We start from the raw sequence: 17,049 nt of genomic DNA on the forward strand, positions 1-17,049 counted from the left end.
AAAACAATATTATCTGAGAATATTTGGCTACTTGGGAGGCTGAAGCGGAGGGTTGCTTGAGTGCAGGAGTTCGAAGCTGCAGAGAGCTCTGATGACGCCACTGCCCTCCAGCCTGGGAGACAGAGCAAGACCTCATCTCTAAAAATAAATAAGTAAATAATAAACAAAAAATCCTAATTCCTAAACCTTACTAAATATAGATGAGTTCTGAAGTTGGGTGAGGGATACACTGGGACTGATGATAACCATTTTCTCTATTTGTTGCGAATGTGTGAAAAACCCACTTCGGCCTGTTCCTTGATAAAGGAGAGTCTAGAGGCCATCTAGTTCACACATTTTACCTAGTATTTCCTATATGCACTTAAAATTATTACATCTTCACTTAGCTAAAATTTCCTACAATTCACTAAAAAAAATCAGTCTGATCTTTTCTCAATTATACTGAACTGGTAAGATTTTACTGTACCTGCTGTTACAGGACACACCAATCAGAAACCTGAAATGGATGCGTGAACAACTCTAACAGTCAAAAAGAAACAGAAAAGGAATCACAGATTACCACTCCAAGGGATTCACCTTCCTACTTTAAAAATGCTGGCAGCACTTTATACATCAAGTAAAGTTGACAGATATTCCCTGGGTTAGAAGAAAACAGAAGAAAAAGATACATGAAGATGATAAACACAACACTGTATTTTCTTAGTTACCAAATGGAAGTAATTTCTCCAAAGGCCCTTTTTGTTAGAAAAGAGATAAGAGTAAAACTTTAAACTTTAAAAGCACTTTTTAAGGTATCCCATATATCAGCAAATAGGTAAGGTCTAGTTTTAATCATCTTTAAAAGAATCAAACCTATCAAGGACCTATATTTAAGCTACGAAAGTAACAAAGTTTTAGCAGATCAGCATTTCTAGATGAGAATCTATCAAAAAAGAATAAACAGTTAATGCTCCTTTTCACCAAGGCAAACTGGATGTCTGAGGAGGATATCAAATTGTTGGTTATAAATAAAGACTTGCCCACACAAAGCAGAAATACCATGGGCTCTATAGGAAATCCTTGCTTTGTCATGAAGTCATCCCTCACCTGAAGCCACCAATCCTTTCTTGGTAACTCTTTGAGTCAAAGAGGATGAATCCTTTTGACTTTTTTCACAACTAGGCAATCCAAGATCTAAGCCTACAATGGGGTAATTTCAGCTTTCCTTTCTCATTTAGTATTTCCTAGAAAATCATTCTTTGATAAAAACTGCTACGAACAAATGGATCTTTTTGTTTACATTATTATACACCAGTATTTCTTGTAAGACAAAGAAATGGTTTATTTTTACAGAATTGACAAAAAAGGGAAATAATCCTTTTAATATCACTTAAAATTTGCATTTACAAATATGTAGGGGTCAAGGTAAGCATCTCACAATTGCTATTTTCTGTTTTTTTAAACCAAATTTATGATGGTACACAATCACTTCTATGTATCTTCTTTAATTCACAAAACAGAAATGTTCTCTTTATAACGTATATTCCCTGATTTTATTCATCCACTTAATGAGCCTTCAATTTTTCTAGAACATCAACAGTATGAATAGCATTATTTTCAAATGCATCTGACTAAGCCTATGTGAAACTTAGGGGAGGGAAGGGAGCAGTGTCTCAGGATTCTACAGATAATACTCAGCCGGAACCCGAAGGCTTTAATAAAAGTTTCGAACTTTGTTTACTCTCTTGCTATTAAAAATACCAGATTAGATTGATTAATAGCAGCTATCTAATGTTTACTTAAACAACAGGAGCGAAGTATGAACTCTATAACCACAGCTTTCCTTTTCTTTATATGAGGTGTCAGAGAAGTTAAATGACAATAACATAGAGTCTCTCTACATCCATATTTGGAAGTATTGATTAGAATGACTTTTAGAACTTAGCAGGAAATAATACAGAAGACAAGCCAACTTTTCACAAGAAAACAGTGTGAAGTTAGCTATACATTGTGCCACGTATTTCTACTTAATATTTTTCACTTTAAAAAAGTCATAGGCATCAGAAGAAATCTGGTATCTAGGTAGCCAACTGTAGTTATGGTTCTAGGAAAAAAATTCTTTTTTTTTGTAGTCCTGCTAAAATAGTCTGCTTTGAAAACAGACTTGCCATTTTACAGGTTTACCTGAATTTCAGTTAAATAAATTGTTCTTTTCCAGTTCCCTAGTAGAATGAGACATGTAGAAGCAAGGTTCATGCTATTGTGTAAGCACTAGACTCCTACTGAGGTGTTATATGTACCTTTCATCAGTCTAGCGGCTCCCAAACTTGGTATAAATAATCTACACAAATAAAAATGTGATGAAATAATTAATCTGACTTTATGGTTCCCACCCACCAGCAGTCACTATCAATTGTAAAATTTTAATATTTGCTAACACAATTTACTACCTAATCATAATGAGTCCAAAGACAAGCAATAATAACAATCAAAGCTAAGGTATCAGAGATAATTTATGAATAAGAATTGTATTCATTGCTTAAAAAACGGGCCTTAAGTGATCAGAAACAAAAAGCCCTGATGTTGGAGACCGAAGAAGGAAACATTCTCCCCTGATGTTGGAGACCGAAGAAGGAAACATTCTCCCCTGATGTTGGAGAATCAAGAAGGAAACATTCTCCAAGCCTTTATAGATCACTATAAAAGAGCCACTGGGAGCAAATTCCTCTTTTCTTTTGCTCAGTCCATTTGAGAAGAATAAAGCTCTTACCAGTGAAGCTGCAGCTGTGCTCACCCTCAGCTTAATCACTATACAAGGCTGAAGGTTAATTAGCTGCCATTCTTAGCTCTATTTGTTGTTCTAATACAGATCTGCACACACCTAAGACTGGAGTAACCGACACTTGATTTTTATTTGAAAGGTGATGCGGGGAGAGGGAGTGGCTCATCCATCCTGAGTGCTGATGTTTGTGGGTATGCGTAGAGCATTTTCATTTGACTGGACCTGTATAGTTCTGCCCATTTGAAGACAGACAGACAAAGACTTCATGGTTGCTTATGAATGCAAGCCCCTGCTGGTCCAGGCTGCACCGCAAGGCAGCTTATGGTCGGAAGGCAGATGACAGGGCAATGAAATACACAGGCAGGGTCAGAGCCCAGACGATTCCCTCCAAGAGCAAAAGAGCCAAATCACGCACCGTTTACAGATTACCTTAAGTCCTCACTTAAAGGTTCTTGGAAACTGCAACTTCAAGCAAAATGACGTACTGTATGCCGCAGGAACCTAACTCTTGTTTAGATCAATTAGCCTATGGTAAATTGGTTTCATTATACATTACATTATTTCACTTAAAGTTGCAGTTTCTAAAATCCTACTGATGACATTAAACGAGGACTTACGTCACACTGTTAGTATGATTTTTAGCAACTAAAAAAATGTTATGAAGAATTTCAAACATATCCAAACACAGAATAGTATAATGAGCACCCATGTACTCATCACTCAAATTCAACAATTATAATGGTCAATCTCGGTATCTTCCATACTCCTCCCCACCTACAATCTTTCTGGATTATTTTGAACTAAATTCCATATATCAAAGAATTTTATTGGCAAATAGTCCAGTATAGATGTCTAAAAGGTAAGGACAGGTACAATTCCATTATCATGCTCAAAAATTTCTGGCAGTATTTTCTCAGTATCAAATGTTTCACTGTCAACTTTCTGACTGGCTGACAAGAGTCATACATATTTGGGGGAAATTTTTAAATGATACAATATCATAACTGAGTTTAGAACAAAACAAGCTCAAAAACACTTTAGAGAGTAATAGTAGTAGAGCAGACAAATAGAAATGGGATTAATACAATAATGCTAGATGATACACAGACTTACACACTTTTCAAGAAGGAAAAAAAGGTTAGAAATATTTCTAGCCATAACTCTGTAAATCAAGCATCAGGTAAAGGAAAACTGCTGATCTCCTAATTGTCAGGGTTCTCAGAATGATCAATTTTGTATGAGGTAAAATACCCATTTTTTAAATACGTCTGAAGACCATAATATAAGCACATTTTAAATAATTGTTAAAGAAACAGGTTTCATGTAAAGAATATTACCAAACATCTAAGGGTTTTTTTTAAAAAAGCCCACAAAATAGCAAAAACAAACTTCGAAAGATGAAATCAAACAGAACTTAAATTTTATGTGTTAAATAATGACTTGAGAAGAAAGTACTTATAAATAAGAAAGCACAGAAATTTGATTCCCCAATAGTATTCTCAACTTTGGCAATTCACAAATTAAATCATGTTTAGTGAGCAAGACTAAACTCAGAAAAAGCCAGGTAACGTCTTAACAAAGAAGAACGCTCGGTTGGGCGAGTGGCTCATGCCTGTAATCCCAGCACTTTGGGAGGTTGAGGTGGGCGGATCATGAGGTCAGGAGATCGAGACCATCTTGGCTAACATGGTGAAACCTCATCTCTACTAAAAATACAAAAAATTAGCCAGGCGTGGTGGTGGGGGCCTGCAGACCCAGCTACTCAGGAGGCTGAGGCAGAAGAATGGCGTGAACCTGGGAGGGGAGGTTGCAGTGAGCTGAGATCATGCCATTGCACTCCAGCCTGGGCGACAGAGCGAGACTCCATCAAAAAAAAAAAAAAAAAAAAAAAAAAAAGAATGCTCTATCAGGCTCAGTAAACACCATCATGAAGTGGTGGCCTAATAACACCAGCAGTTAGATCTACCTAGACAACTGCATTGAAAACAGAATGATTATTGCTGGTGCACCCATCAACTGGCTGATAACGTTTGGACATTTGCCACCTGAGCGATAATCCTACTAAGTCAAGGTTCGGCTTTTTCCAGATTGCAAAATCCAACTGTCAATGTTGAGGTGACGGTGTTAGATACTATTCAATACTACCTTCCCAATTAAATTCAACTGAGTAGGTATTTATCAGTCATCTACTGTGGGCCCATTTGGTGTCCTAAATACTCTGGGAAATAATATCAACAACACATTACCATTTACAAATGGCTTTCATATATGCCATCTCATTTTAACCTCAGAGGAATCCAGTGATTTAGGTAGGGCTGGTACTAATCCCAATTTTATATCAAAAACTAAGCCTGTGGAAAGTTAAGTGACCATCCAACGTGATATGACTAATAAACAACGAAGCTGGTTTTCAAATCTACATCTGCTGTCTACAAATATCACGCTGATAAAGACGGGTAGTCATACCCTAAAGAATATCTGTGTCGGAATGGACCAAAAATTTTTTAAAGAGACAAGTGCAGATTACAAAAAGAGTAAGAAAAAGATTTAAAAAATAAGTTTATGTACGGATAACAGTGAGAAAGTATTTTTTAAGTTGGTTAAATTTATATCATTATACAAGGCCAACTTTTGAGCGGACAGCATTTCTGGGTTAAAATAGCTCTACAAATTCAGTGTAGGAAAATCTTATTTATTCATATTCTATCGAACTTTTTTTGTGATAATTTGAAGACAGATTTAAGATAAACTTTAATCTAACCTAATCTTACCTACCTCTGTAGGTAAAAAACCTACAGAGATTGAAAGTGTACCAGGTAACAGTGTGAAATAAGTCCATTAAACAAAAGAATGGACATTTGACTACTTTAAAATAAACAACTCTATTTAAGATTCTAGAAGTGTCAACATTGATAAAAACAAGGTACCAATTAGGAAACTTTATTTTATGTGTCAAAGTGTGACAAACTAAATGTTAGCATGTATTTTACAAGTTCCTTTCTAGTCTCATGTCAGGCAGGCTGTCTCTGGTTTTATGGAACATTATTTTTAGGCTTGTTCTTACTATCAATAGCATTATTTTCAAAATTTCTTTCTTTTACTTATGTGATTCTGCTTTAGTTAGGAGAGATTTTTAAGTTTTTGCAGAATGCATTTGTAGTTTTCTGAAACACAGCAAGAAAAAAAAGAAAAACTAGTTCACTGAACAGAAGTCTGTCTGATTGCTGAGACAAGGCTCTGGTGGAATGAATCTATTCCTTTAAGCAGGAGTATCGGTAGAGAGAACAGGCTGTCATATACAGGCTTATTCAGGGTAACAGACTCCATTTCAGCTGACTCGGAGGCAAACCAGGCCAGGCTTCAAAATCACCTCAAAAAAAAAAAAAAAAAAAAAGCCTTCCTGCAACATTACCTCCAAATGAGGTTATACACAGTCACAGACAAATGGGATTAAAATGGGAACAATAGGACTGAAAGAACAAAATCAACTTTAAGTTAGTGTAACATTATTGGACTTCACTATCTGTAGTAAAGTATGAATTAATTCAAAAAAATATTTTATAATGATCCTGCACAATTTTATTTTTTGGGCAGGCTGGGTGCGGTGGCTCATGCCTGTAATCCCAGCACTTTGGGAGGCCAAGGTGGGCAGATCACAAGGTCAGGAGACCTGCTTGGCCAACACAGTGAAACCCCGCCTCTACTAAAAGTGCAAAAATTAGCTGGGCATGGCAGTGCACGGCTGTAATCCCAGCTACTTGGGGGGCTGAGACAGCGGAATCACTTGAATCCAGGAGGCGAAGGTTGTGGTGAGCTGAGATCGTGCCACTGCACTACCGCCTGGGTAACACAGTGAGACTCCATTTCAAAAAAAAAAAAAAAAATACTAATTTGCCACTTAAAAAAAAAGTTTTTATTGCTGAAAAATAAAAAAATACAAAAGCAGAAAGACTGTTATTTCTTGATGTTTTATAAAACAGCCAGGATCCTAAGCAACCCCACTGACACTCGTCATTTCCATTTGTGTAAAATTTCATGTATCTAGTGAACACAGTTTATTCTTGATTGTAGAAGAGGGAATCTCATGCAATATTTAAGCTATTAATTACTCAAAAAATATTTCTCCCACTGAGAACATCAATGAAAACCCTAGGGCTATCTTTGGAATTTTGTATTTTCTAAAATAAATCCAATGTGTAAAGAAATGGCCCAGGAATTAAGAATTTTCAGTGTTAAGCACACCGGCAAGCCATTAAGGCCTGGCTATAGATTTCTTGTTTTCTTGGGAGGTGTATTTCCTTGTTTACTTTTGGGGTATATCCTAGAACAGACCATTCAGGACCGTTCTAATAGCTTGTCGGGATGCACAGTTATTAGGATGCCAAAAAGGTCACGTTTGCATGGTGCTGCTGGTTGTTATCAGATTTAATAGCCCACATTTCTCAAATTAACATCTTCTAGTAGGCATCTAATTAAAGATTAAGCTATTCAACTTGAATTTTTATTATTATTTGGCAGGACAACTTAATTCATTCTTTAAATGCACTTTCCCATTTAAAATGATTTTTCTTTTTTTTTCTTTTTTTTTTTTTTTTAACCACACTGTGCCTTTTCCTTTTTGGCAAATAATAGGTCTTAAAAACACTAATGAGAAGACCCAACTTAAAAACAATATAGTTACATACTATGAAAATGTAAAAATAATAATAGTAGTAGAAGCAGTGGTGGTGGTGGTGGTAGTAGTAGTTGTAAACAAGTTACTAAGGTCTGACATTTACATCTTGAGAAGCTCCAATTCATACCAGATTTAAAGTCTCTTACCAGGGTTGCAATCTGTAAGAAGTGAGCAGATGGAGAGGAGAACTTTAGAAATAGTTAAAGCCGGACTCCAGTTGTCCTTTAAGATGTCCAGACAGATCACGCCTTGGCTGTTAATATTACAGTGATAGATTCTTGTTCGGAAGGTAACCTACAAGAAAATGTAAAGTTATATTTTGTTAGACAAAATATGTTTATCAACAGTACCTATAGACAATTTTTGTCTGATAAGATTGTCTATTTTATCAGACAAAACAGTCCAGGCTATTGGTTTAAATACACTTGATTGTTTTCTTGGGCACATGAGATTAATCAACAGACAGAGATCATCATTTTAGAATCTGTCATTTTGGGCACAGAGGAATAAACATCAACAGCAAAGCCATGACATTCTGCTTCTTATAGAGTCCTGTTATTTAACAAACGTTTTAGGGACTGAGTTTACTTTTGATATAATTACAGGAATGTTCATGAGGAGAAATTGACTCTGACTTCTAAAAAATTTCAAAGAAAACCTTTGTTAGATTCCAGTTATTTTAAGGATTTTGTACATTTATAATATTCAAACACCAAAAAGCATGAGAGTACTAATACAAAGAAAATAAATATTACTCTATAACAGTTTTTTTTTTTTTTTTTTTTAGACAGAGTTTCAGGCTGGAGTGCAGTGCCCAGGCTGGAGTACAGTGGCGTGATCTTGGCTGACTGCAACCTCCACCTCTCGGTTTCATGTGATTTTCCTGCCTCAGCCTCCCAAGTAGCTGGGATTACAGATGCCTGCCACCACGCCTGGCTAATTTTTGTATTTTTAGTAGAGACGGGGTTTTGCCATGTTGGCCAGGCTGGTCTCGAACTCCTGACCTCAAGTCATCCACCTGCCTTGGCCTCCCAAAGTTCTGGGATTACAGGTGTGAGCCACCACGTCCGGCCTAGAACACAGTTTTAAAACATAAACCAAGGCATCTACATAAATAACATGCCTAGTTCATAGAACTATATTAGTATAATTATAGTAGTTATACTTTATTATATTAGTTACAATTTACTATATTAGTTATATTACTATAGTAGTTACAGTTAGTTGTAATTTAGAAACCTTTTCTTTCTTAAATTTTATTTTTAAAATGTAATATTAATGCACAGTCTTTGCCCTGTGATAGCTAGATCACCACTGTATGTTGCTTATGTATAACTGTGAAACATAACATGTTTAAAACACTTCAACTGAAAAAAATTAAGTGCAAATCAGTTTTATAACTACTATAACTCTGTTTACAAGTGTTATGTAAGTGGCAATAAGATGTGAATACTATTAATATTATGTTCATAAATGTGCTTAAATTTTAAGTTGAAAAATACAAAAATCTCAGTGTTCTAAAGACAGTCTTTTGGTACTACATCTTAAATGCCTAGAAATGCTGAAGAAATTATAATGAACATTCTTTAAAATGCATAGCAGAATCTGCAAGGGGAATCCCCACAGTCTAGAATTAAAAGCCAAAAATTATAGTAAGTGCAACAAGCTGAGAGTGCACCTGCGATGGGTTTTGGGAAGAGGGAAGGGAGTAAAAGATGGTATTCAGTCTTAACAAAATGGAGGTTTGGGTTTTGATGCCTTCATGGAAAAAGAATATGAAATCTTAGGCCTGTATGTTACAACAGTTTAGAATTGAGCGCCCTTATATAAATTAGGAAACTGTAATGGCTAGTCTTTCAGTAAATGGATGGACTTGAAAAGATATGCCTTATGACACAGATAGCGAAGAAACTTACCAAAGAAAGCCTGGGCTCTAGACTGAGAAATGTTTTTCCTGAGAATTCTAAATCCTAGACACATATACTGTGTAAACACTAGCTAACAAAAAGAGCTTAAATGACTATATTATTATCAGGTCAGAATACGTTTAAGGCAAAAAGCATTGTTAGAAACAAAGAACTTTACTGATAAAATAAACAACTCATCAAGAAAACAGTAACAATTCTGAATCTGCTGTATCTAACAATATAGCCAAAAATATACAAAGTAAAAATCTGCAAGATTATAAGGAGAAAATGACGTATCTATAGTCAAAGAGGAACATTTTCACTACAGCAACTGATAGGTAAACCAGACTAAAGATTAGTAAGGATATTAGAGATTTGAACAACTAGATAAACAAAATCAAGGGACTGAATGAAGATAAAATCCTACACTTAATGATTAAGGAACATTTAAGAAACATTTATAAAAACTGATCACATGCTAAGCCACAAAATAAGCTTCACATATTTCAAAGAATTGACATTATTAAGACCATAATGCAAAGTCAGAATCTACATATAAAAACATCCCCCTATCATATGTCTGGAAACAGAAAAACTCATTTTCAAATAATTCTTGGATCAAAGAAAAAATCAGTTACTATTATAGCTGAATGACAATGAAAATATTGGGTTGCCAATATCAAAATTTTGTGACTCAGCTAAAACAACTGTAAAAGAAAAATCTACAGTTTCAAATACATATATTAGGAAGGAAGAAAGATACTTAATGAGTTAAGTGTCCAACTCAGGAAGGTAGTAAGAGAACAACAGACTGAACTCCATGAAAGAAGAAATAAAGACACTAGCCTAAGTTAATGAAACACAGACTATCTTGTGATATTAAAATTTCTGTGGAGAAGGCAGAGTGCCTATTCCTTTCAGTACTAAATGAAAAGATAAAATATTTTTATGATCCCAATTTAACTGATGAGTGGCTTACATAATATTGATAATTAACCCTCAAAACAATTCAATGGGGGAAAATAATATTATTGTAAACACTTGAAAAATGATGAAACTAAGGCAAAGGAGGTTAAAGAACTGGCTCAAGATCCCACAAGTGGTAAATGGAAGCCAGAATTTGAACACAATTGTGCTGATCGAAAAGCCTATGGTCTATCCCTCAGCATCAATGCCTCTGTTCTTTTGTAAAAATGTATAATTCTGGGATAATTGTAGATTCACATGCAGTTATAACAAATAAAGAGATCCCGTATATTTTTCACTCAATTTTCCCCAATGATAACATTTTGTATAACAACAGTATATTGCAGGAAATTGACATTAATACAGTCCACTGACCCTTTTCCAGATTTCATTTTTATGTGCACTCATGCATATTAAATATATTTAGTTCTATGTAATTTTATCACATGTATAGATTTGTGTGAACACCACCAGTCAACACACAAACAACTCTACCACAAACATTCTTCATGGTACCTTGTGATAGCCATAGTTGCCTTCTCCCTTTACTTCAATTCCTGGCAACTACAACTCTGTCCTCATCTCCACAACTTTGTCATTTCAAGAATGCTATAAAAACGGAATCGTATAGTATGTAACCATTTGAAATTGGTTCTTTTCACTCTGCATAATTCCCTTAAGATCCATCCAAGTTGTTGCACGGTGTCAATAATTTGTTCCTTTCTTATTGATGAGTAGTATTCTATGGTATAGATGTGGTACAGTAGGCAGATAGCCAGACATGAGGAGGAAAAGGGAGGCCATGAGAAAAGGAGTCTGGAAAATCTCACACCCCAGAGATCACCCTAAACAGGTGTGCTAGATATGAACAGACAGGAAGGGAAATACCTAGGTAGAAAGGAATTCCCCTTAAGACCGTACTGACTGCTCACTCTGCCAGTTAACCTGCCAGAATGTAGCTAGATGCATGCTAAAGGGAAGAGGGCAAAGGAGAAAATTCCTGAGATACGCAAAAGCAATTCGTGTTCAACATCGGGTTCACTCGTGCATACCAATAGTAACGGAGGGTCCCACAACCTTGGGGCGGGAACTAGGTGAGGGAAAAGGCAGGGACTTAAGGCAGATGCAGAAAACTAAACAAAGTAAAAAGGTGGAGACTAAGAAAGAGGCAGGAACTTCAAGGAAAAATCTGTAATCATAAAAACCCAACACAGAACTCTCGGGGTACTGCTGGCTCACTCTCTTTCAGCAGCTCACTCTGCCTCATCTTTTCAGAGTGTACTGTCTCTCTAGATAACTCCCTGCTCTGTATTTTCCTTCAATGAATTCTCTTTTTCTGGCTAAATCAGTAGCTTGGCAGAATTCTTTCTCCAAATAAGACTAAGAACCAAACAAACAGTAATAGATGTACCAATCTGTTTACCATTTACCCACTGAAGGGCATCGGGTTTCTATGAAAGAATCAAAATGCTTTTCCTACTCTCTCAACACAGAAGACTTCTGTGACCAAATGTGGGTGAGGAGTTTCTCCTGACAACTAATTTTCTGAGGCTAGCTGGGTGTCCCACAGTTCAACTCTGATACTATCCACCTGGATGTAGAGTCAGAACCTATAGGTTTAGGTCTCAGTCCCACAAGACTGCTTCCCACTTCAGATGCCAATCCAAGTTCTGGCTGTTATAAATTGGGGATTCCCACAATCCCCTCCTCAGGTTCAATCATTTGCGAAAGCAGTTTACACAATCCATAAATGCGTTTTACTTATCTTTACTGGTTTATTATAAAACATATTACAAAGGATATAGCTGAACAGTTAGAAGATAAGCATAAGGTAAGGTACGAGCCATAACGGGTGGGGGTGGTACAGAGTCGCCATGCCCTCTTGGGGTACAACAACCTCCGTGAGTTCAGCAACCCAGAACCTCTCTGAACCTTGTTTTTAGGCGTTTTATGGAGGCTTCATCATGTAAGCATGATTGATTTAAATCATTGGTCATTGGTGATCAACTCAACTTTCAGACCCTCTCCTCTCCCTGAGGGTTATAGGGGAGAAGGGCTGAAAGTTTCTACCCTCTAATCACATGATTGTGACATGATGGCAACCAGCTTCCATCCTGAGGCCTTCCAGGAGACCCCAGCCACCACCAGTCACCTCATTAGCGTACAAAAGACAGTTAACATTTCAGAGATTGCAAGGGTTTTAGTAGCTTTGTGTCAAAAATGAGACCAAATAGTATATATTTCTCATTAGAAATCACAATATTGCAGGGTTGTTTCCAGTTTTAAGCTATTACAAATAAAGCTGCTCTGAACATCTGTGTATGTGTTTTTTGTGAACATAAGTTTTTGTATCTCTCGGATAAATGCCCAAGAGTGTAATTGCTGGGTCGTATGTTAAGCTCATGTTTAGTTTTATAATAAACTGCCACACTCCTTCCCAGAGTGGTTGTACCATTTTATATTCTCACTAGCAATGTGATCCAGTTTCTCTGCATCCTTGCTAGCATTTGGTGTTATCACTATGTTTCATTATAGCCATTTTAATAGGGTATAATGATACCTCAGTGTGGCTTTAATTTGCATTTCCTTAAATGCTAATAATGTTGAACACTTTTTCATTTGTTTATGTGTTATCTGGATATCCTCTACAGTCTGTCACATTTTTGCTCATTTTTTATTAAAAACTTTAATAAATGTTGTTGACTTTATGTTTTAAATGCAGACATTTCACTAAAACCAAAGTATAATTGGATGAAAAATAATAAAGTTTGAGTTTGCAAAGAATCCTGTGCATTTCTGGACAGAGTTTTACACTTGAATATTTTTTTTTTTTTTTTGAGACGGAGTCTCGCTCTGTCGCCCAGGCTGGAGTGCAGTGGCCGGATCTCAGCTCACTGCAAGCTCCGCCTCCCGGGTTCACGCCATTCTCCTGCCTCAGCCTCCCGAGTAGCTGGGACTACAGGCGCCCGCCACTGCGCCCGGCTAGTTTTTTGTATTTTATTTTTTTTTAGTAGAGACGGGGTTTCACCGTTTTAGCCAGGATGGTCTCGATCTCCTGACCTCATGATCCGCCCGTACACTTGAATATTTTATACCAACAATAAAAGGATCTACTTTGGTAATGATGTTTGTCAACTTCTATTCTGACAGGTGTTCATGAATTAAACCACACTGAATTAAACAGACAGACTGACTGTTCCAACATGTTCTAGTGTCAGAGACTCCCACAACTACCACCTTTTGAAGCTGGAAACAAAATCTTGAATCCTAAGTTTTAAGAAGTGTTATGCGTTTATCTATTGAAATGTAACCCATCTCCTCTTTGGGGGTCCCGCCATCGTATTCCTACTTCAATACTATACTTGCAGTAGGACCTCCTCATGAAACTGGGAATTACTCATGAAAGTATTATCTTTCAACTGATGTCCAAAGCAGTGCCTGGCATACAGAAACAGCCCACTGTTTGCTGAACAAATGCTAACACACCACAGGCTCGTCGTCTCTGAGGGGCTACAACCTCTCACTGTTTTTTAGGTAAAAGAGCATTTGAGAACCGTACGTTAGGAGTAAAAGCTGGAAGCCTAGAGAATATCCTGAGGAAGCAGAAGACCTCTTTAACATTTTTCTGTCTCGTGTTCCTTTACTAAATTTTCCTACAGGTTATGATATTATTTCACAAGGGGCTTCATATAGGCTAAACTAATAATAAAAATGATAAATTTAGTAAGCATTCAACATGTGCCAGGCACTCCAATATAAACATTTTTATTGCTGCTACTTCCTATTTAAATGTTAAAAGAGAACCTAAGAAATGAGTGGTCTGGCCACATCAGCAAACATGTTCTACAATCAAGGTAAAAACTTGCTAATAAAAGCTCTTGAAGCAGCCAGCATTCTCTTCCAGACCTTATCAACAAACTAGGGAAAATGAGAAAGAATACTTGTATAACTGATAAGAAATTGTCTGCAGTCCTTAGATATTAGTGATTCAGAAATAGGAAATAATATTTTTAATAGTGACAAATAGCAAAGAATTTGCATCTGCCAGAAAGAGAATTTTAGAGGCTGAGAAAGCAAGTCTTCCCACCCTTAACCTACAAGACGACTCCGATCTCTGACTCAATTTTCCAGAAAGCCCATCACACTATCTTGTTCAGGGGGCTGGGCAGCTATGCATCCTTCACATCATGTTGCTGACAAGCGAATGATAAAAAATGACCATAAAGCAAACTGCACTTCCACTGCAGGGGTTAATACCCGCTGAGTTCTGTGTATCAAACTAGTGATGCCCACATTAGCATTTATAGCTGTATTTGAAGCATAGCTCAATAACTGATGTTTACAATGACAGCCACCATTTCTCAGTAATAGGTAAAGTTATATTGAGAATAACAGTTTTCAAAGGCAGGGAGGAGAGCACCTTTTGGAACATTTTCCACACAAAGGAAATTTTAAAAATATGACTTGGATATAGCGATATAGAAGACATGTATTTAGAATGGCTAATTCCCAGATGACCCTGGATAAGAAAGGTTTTAATGTATGTGTGATAAACACACACCCAACACCTGCATGTGTGGGTACACATGTGCAGTAGATGGAATGATACCCTCCTGCCCCAAAGATGTCCACATCCTAATTCCTGGAACCTGTGAATGCTACCTCACATGATAAAACAGCCTTGTGATCAGGTGGAGAATCTTGAGATGGGGGTGATTATCCTGGATTATTTAGGTGGGCCCAATATAATTACAAGGGTACTTTAAGAGAGAGGCACGAGGATCAGGGTCAGCAGTAGGGGGTGTGATGAGTGATGTGAGGAAGGAGCCATGAGCCAAGGAATGTAGTTGGCCTCTAGAAGCTGAAAAAGGCAAGGAAAGGGGATTTTCCCTTAAAGCCTGGAGAATGAACTCAGCCATGCTAATACCTTGATTTGAGTCTTCTGACCCACAGAACTATAAGATAATAAATTCATACTGTTTCAAGCCACTAAGTTTGTAACAGCAGCAACAGGAAACTAATAAAGTGTGTGTGTGTGTGTCTGTGTGTATCTATATCTCCCAGCTGTCTCATTACTTTCTTTTAAAAGGTACTTAAAAATGAAGCTGTGCATTTCTGTACTTCACAGAATCATCTCTCCTTAAAAACAATTCTAGAAAGAGTTAACATTCTTTATGTTGACTAAAGCATAAAAGAACGCAGTAGCATTCTTGGATAACTGCTACTCTGAGCCTCTATTTCCTAACAAAACAAGATGCTTAGATTATTTCTAAGGTTTATTCTAGTTCCATGATCCATGAGTTGTACCGTGGAAAGAATATATGGGTTTGGGAGTTAGTTGACTTGGGCAGGAATTCTCCTTTTGGATGGGTCACTTAACATCTTTGAGATTCAGTTTCTTCATCCATAAAATGGGGAAAATAACAGTTATACTCATAGTAGCTGTGAAGACTGAAGTCCACAAATGGTTCTAATAGCCTGCCTGGCACTCAGCAGGAATACAATGAGTATTAGTTCTTCTTCCCCTCTCTTACATCCCCTAGTTACTAGTTATAAGATTAACTGAGAATGCATCACTTTAAGGTATAGGCAAGACTCCATATATAAATAAAAAGTGATTTTGTAAGAGGAGAGACATCATGAAAGGCATAAATATAAAAAAAATTTTAATATAGTATTTCTGACAAACTGATTCTAAACACAATTTAGAAAGATGTTTAAAAGTAAACAACTCCAAGATGAAAAATTATTCTGATAACATTCAAAATAATTTAAAATAATTTTTCAATGATAATGTTTTTCATCAATTTTTCAAAAAATCTGATAAGCAGATAAATGGTGCCTTGCTTTTACAGAGGAAATATGCAATCAGTGAGAAAATTCTTTTTAAAAATACTTGTCCATGGAGAACCCCACTCCCCATAAATACTTGAAGGCCCATGTGATGAATCAGTAAATCATGTAACAAAGCTCCAAAACAGTATGGTTAACATTATTAGGCTCACTATGAAACTACAGTTTATTTAAACAGGTTGTTAGTATACATTAAAAAAAAAAATCCCCTCTTTGAGATTTCAAGTGCTCTTTTCTTAAAACCAATTTAAGAGCACTGCACCGATAACTAACATACACCCTAAAATTAATTTTTTATTAGTGACACAGTAAAAACTGGAAAAACTCATTATAAGTGAGGGAATAAATCCTGAAAAATATGTATATCTAAGAAATACACATTAGCAAAACAAAACACCACCCCCGACCCCACAGGAATATTGTCTGGCCCTTGAATAACTGGCAGTGAAGGAACTGAAATTAAACATCATCTGAAAACCATAACGCATAAAGATGACACCTATCCAGCTGTGAATACTAACTACATGCTACAGCATGCTACAGGATAGGACTATCTTTTAGCTTTCAAGTACAATTCAAATGATTAAAAACAAAAGACCTTTATCCCACAGACATTTACATTGAAAAAAGTCTTTCTCAGTTTCCTTTTATGTATAAATGTAGAAAAACATGCAACTAGAAAATTTTCCCCATCATGAGTAGCAAATCTCTTAGAAGACTGGGAGCATCTTATTCAATTCTCAGTGCTGTTTCCTACAATACAGCAAATTACTCTCAACTCCTACAAGGCAGGATGCTTGGCATGACTTGATGAGGGACCAACAGATTCCTTCTTTTGCAATTTATAAAAATTCAGTTTATATAGAATGTTTCTGGAACATACCTAT

At 36.4% G+C, this 17,049-nt stretch overlaps 1 protein-coding gene across 3 annotated transcripts in view; it reads right to left on the reverse strand.

Moving 5' to 3' along the window:
* UBE2E2 (ubiquitin conjugating enzyme E2 E2) overlaps positions 1–17,049 on the reverse strand; it is a 388,749-nt gene that overhangs the window by 45,500 nt on the left and 326,200 nt on the right. For all 3 annotated transcript variants that reach the window (NM_001193865.1, XM_028843152.2, XM_028843153.2), the window contains 1 exon segment: positions 7,583–7,730. In NM_001193865.1, coding sequence (NP_001180794.1) covers positions 7,583–7,730 — 148 coding nt within the window.

The sequence above is a fragment of the Macaca mulatta genome, chromosome 2, assembly GCF_049350105.2.
Source record: "Macaca mulatta isolate MMU2019108-1 chromosome 2, T2T-MMU8v2.0, whole genome shotgun sequence".
Taxonomy (NCBI): domain Eukaryota; kingdom Metazoa; phylum Chordata; class Mammalia; order Primates; family Cercopithecidae; genus Macaca; species Macaca mulatta.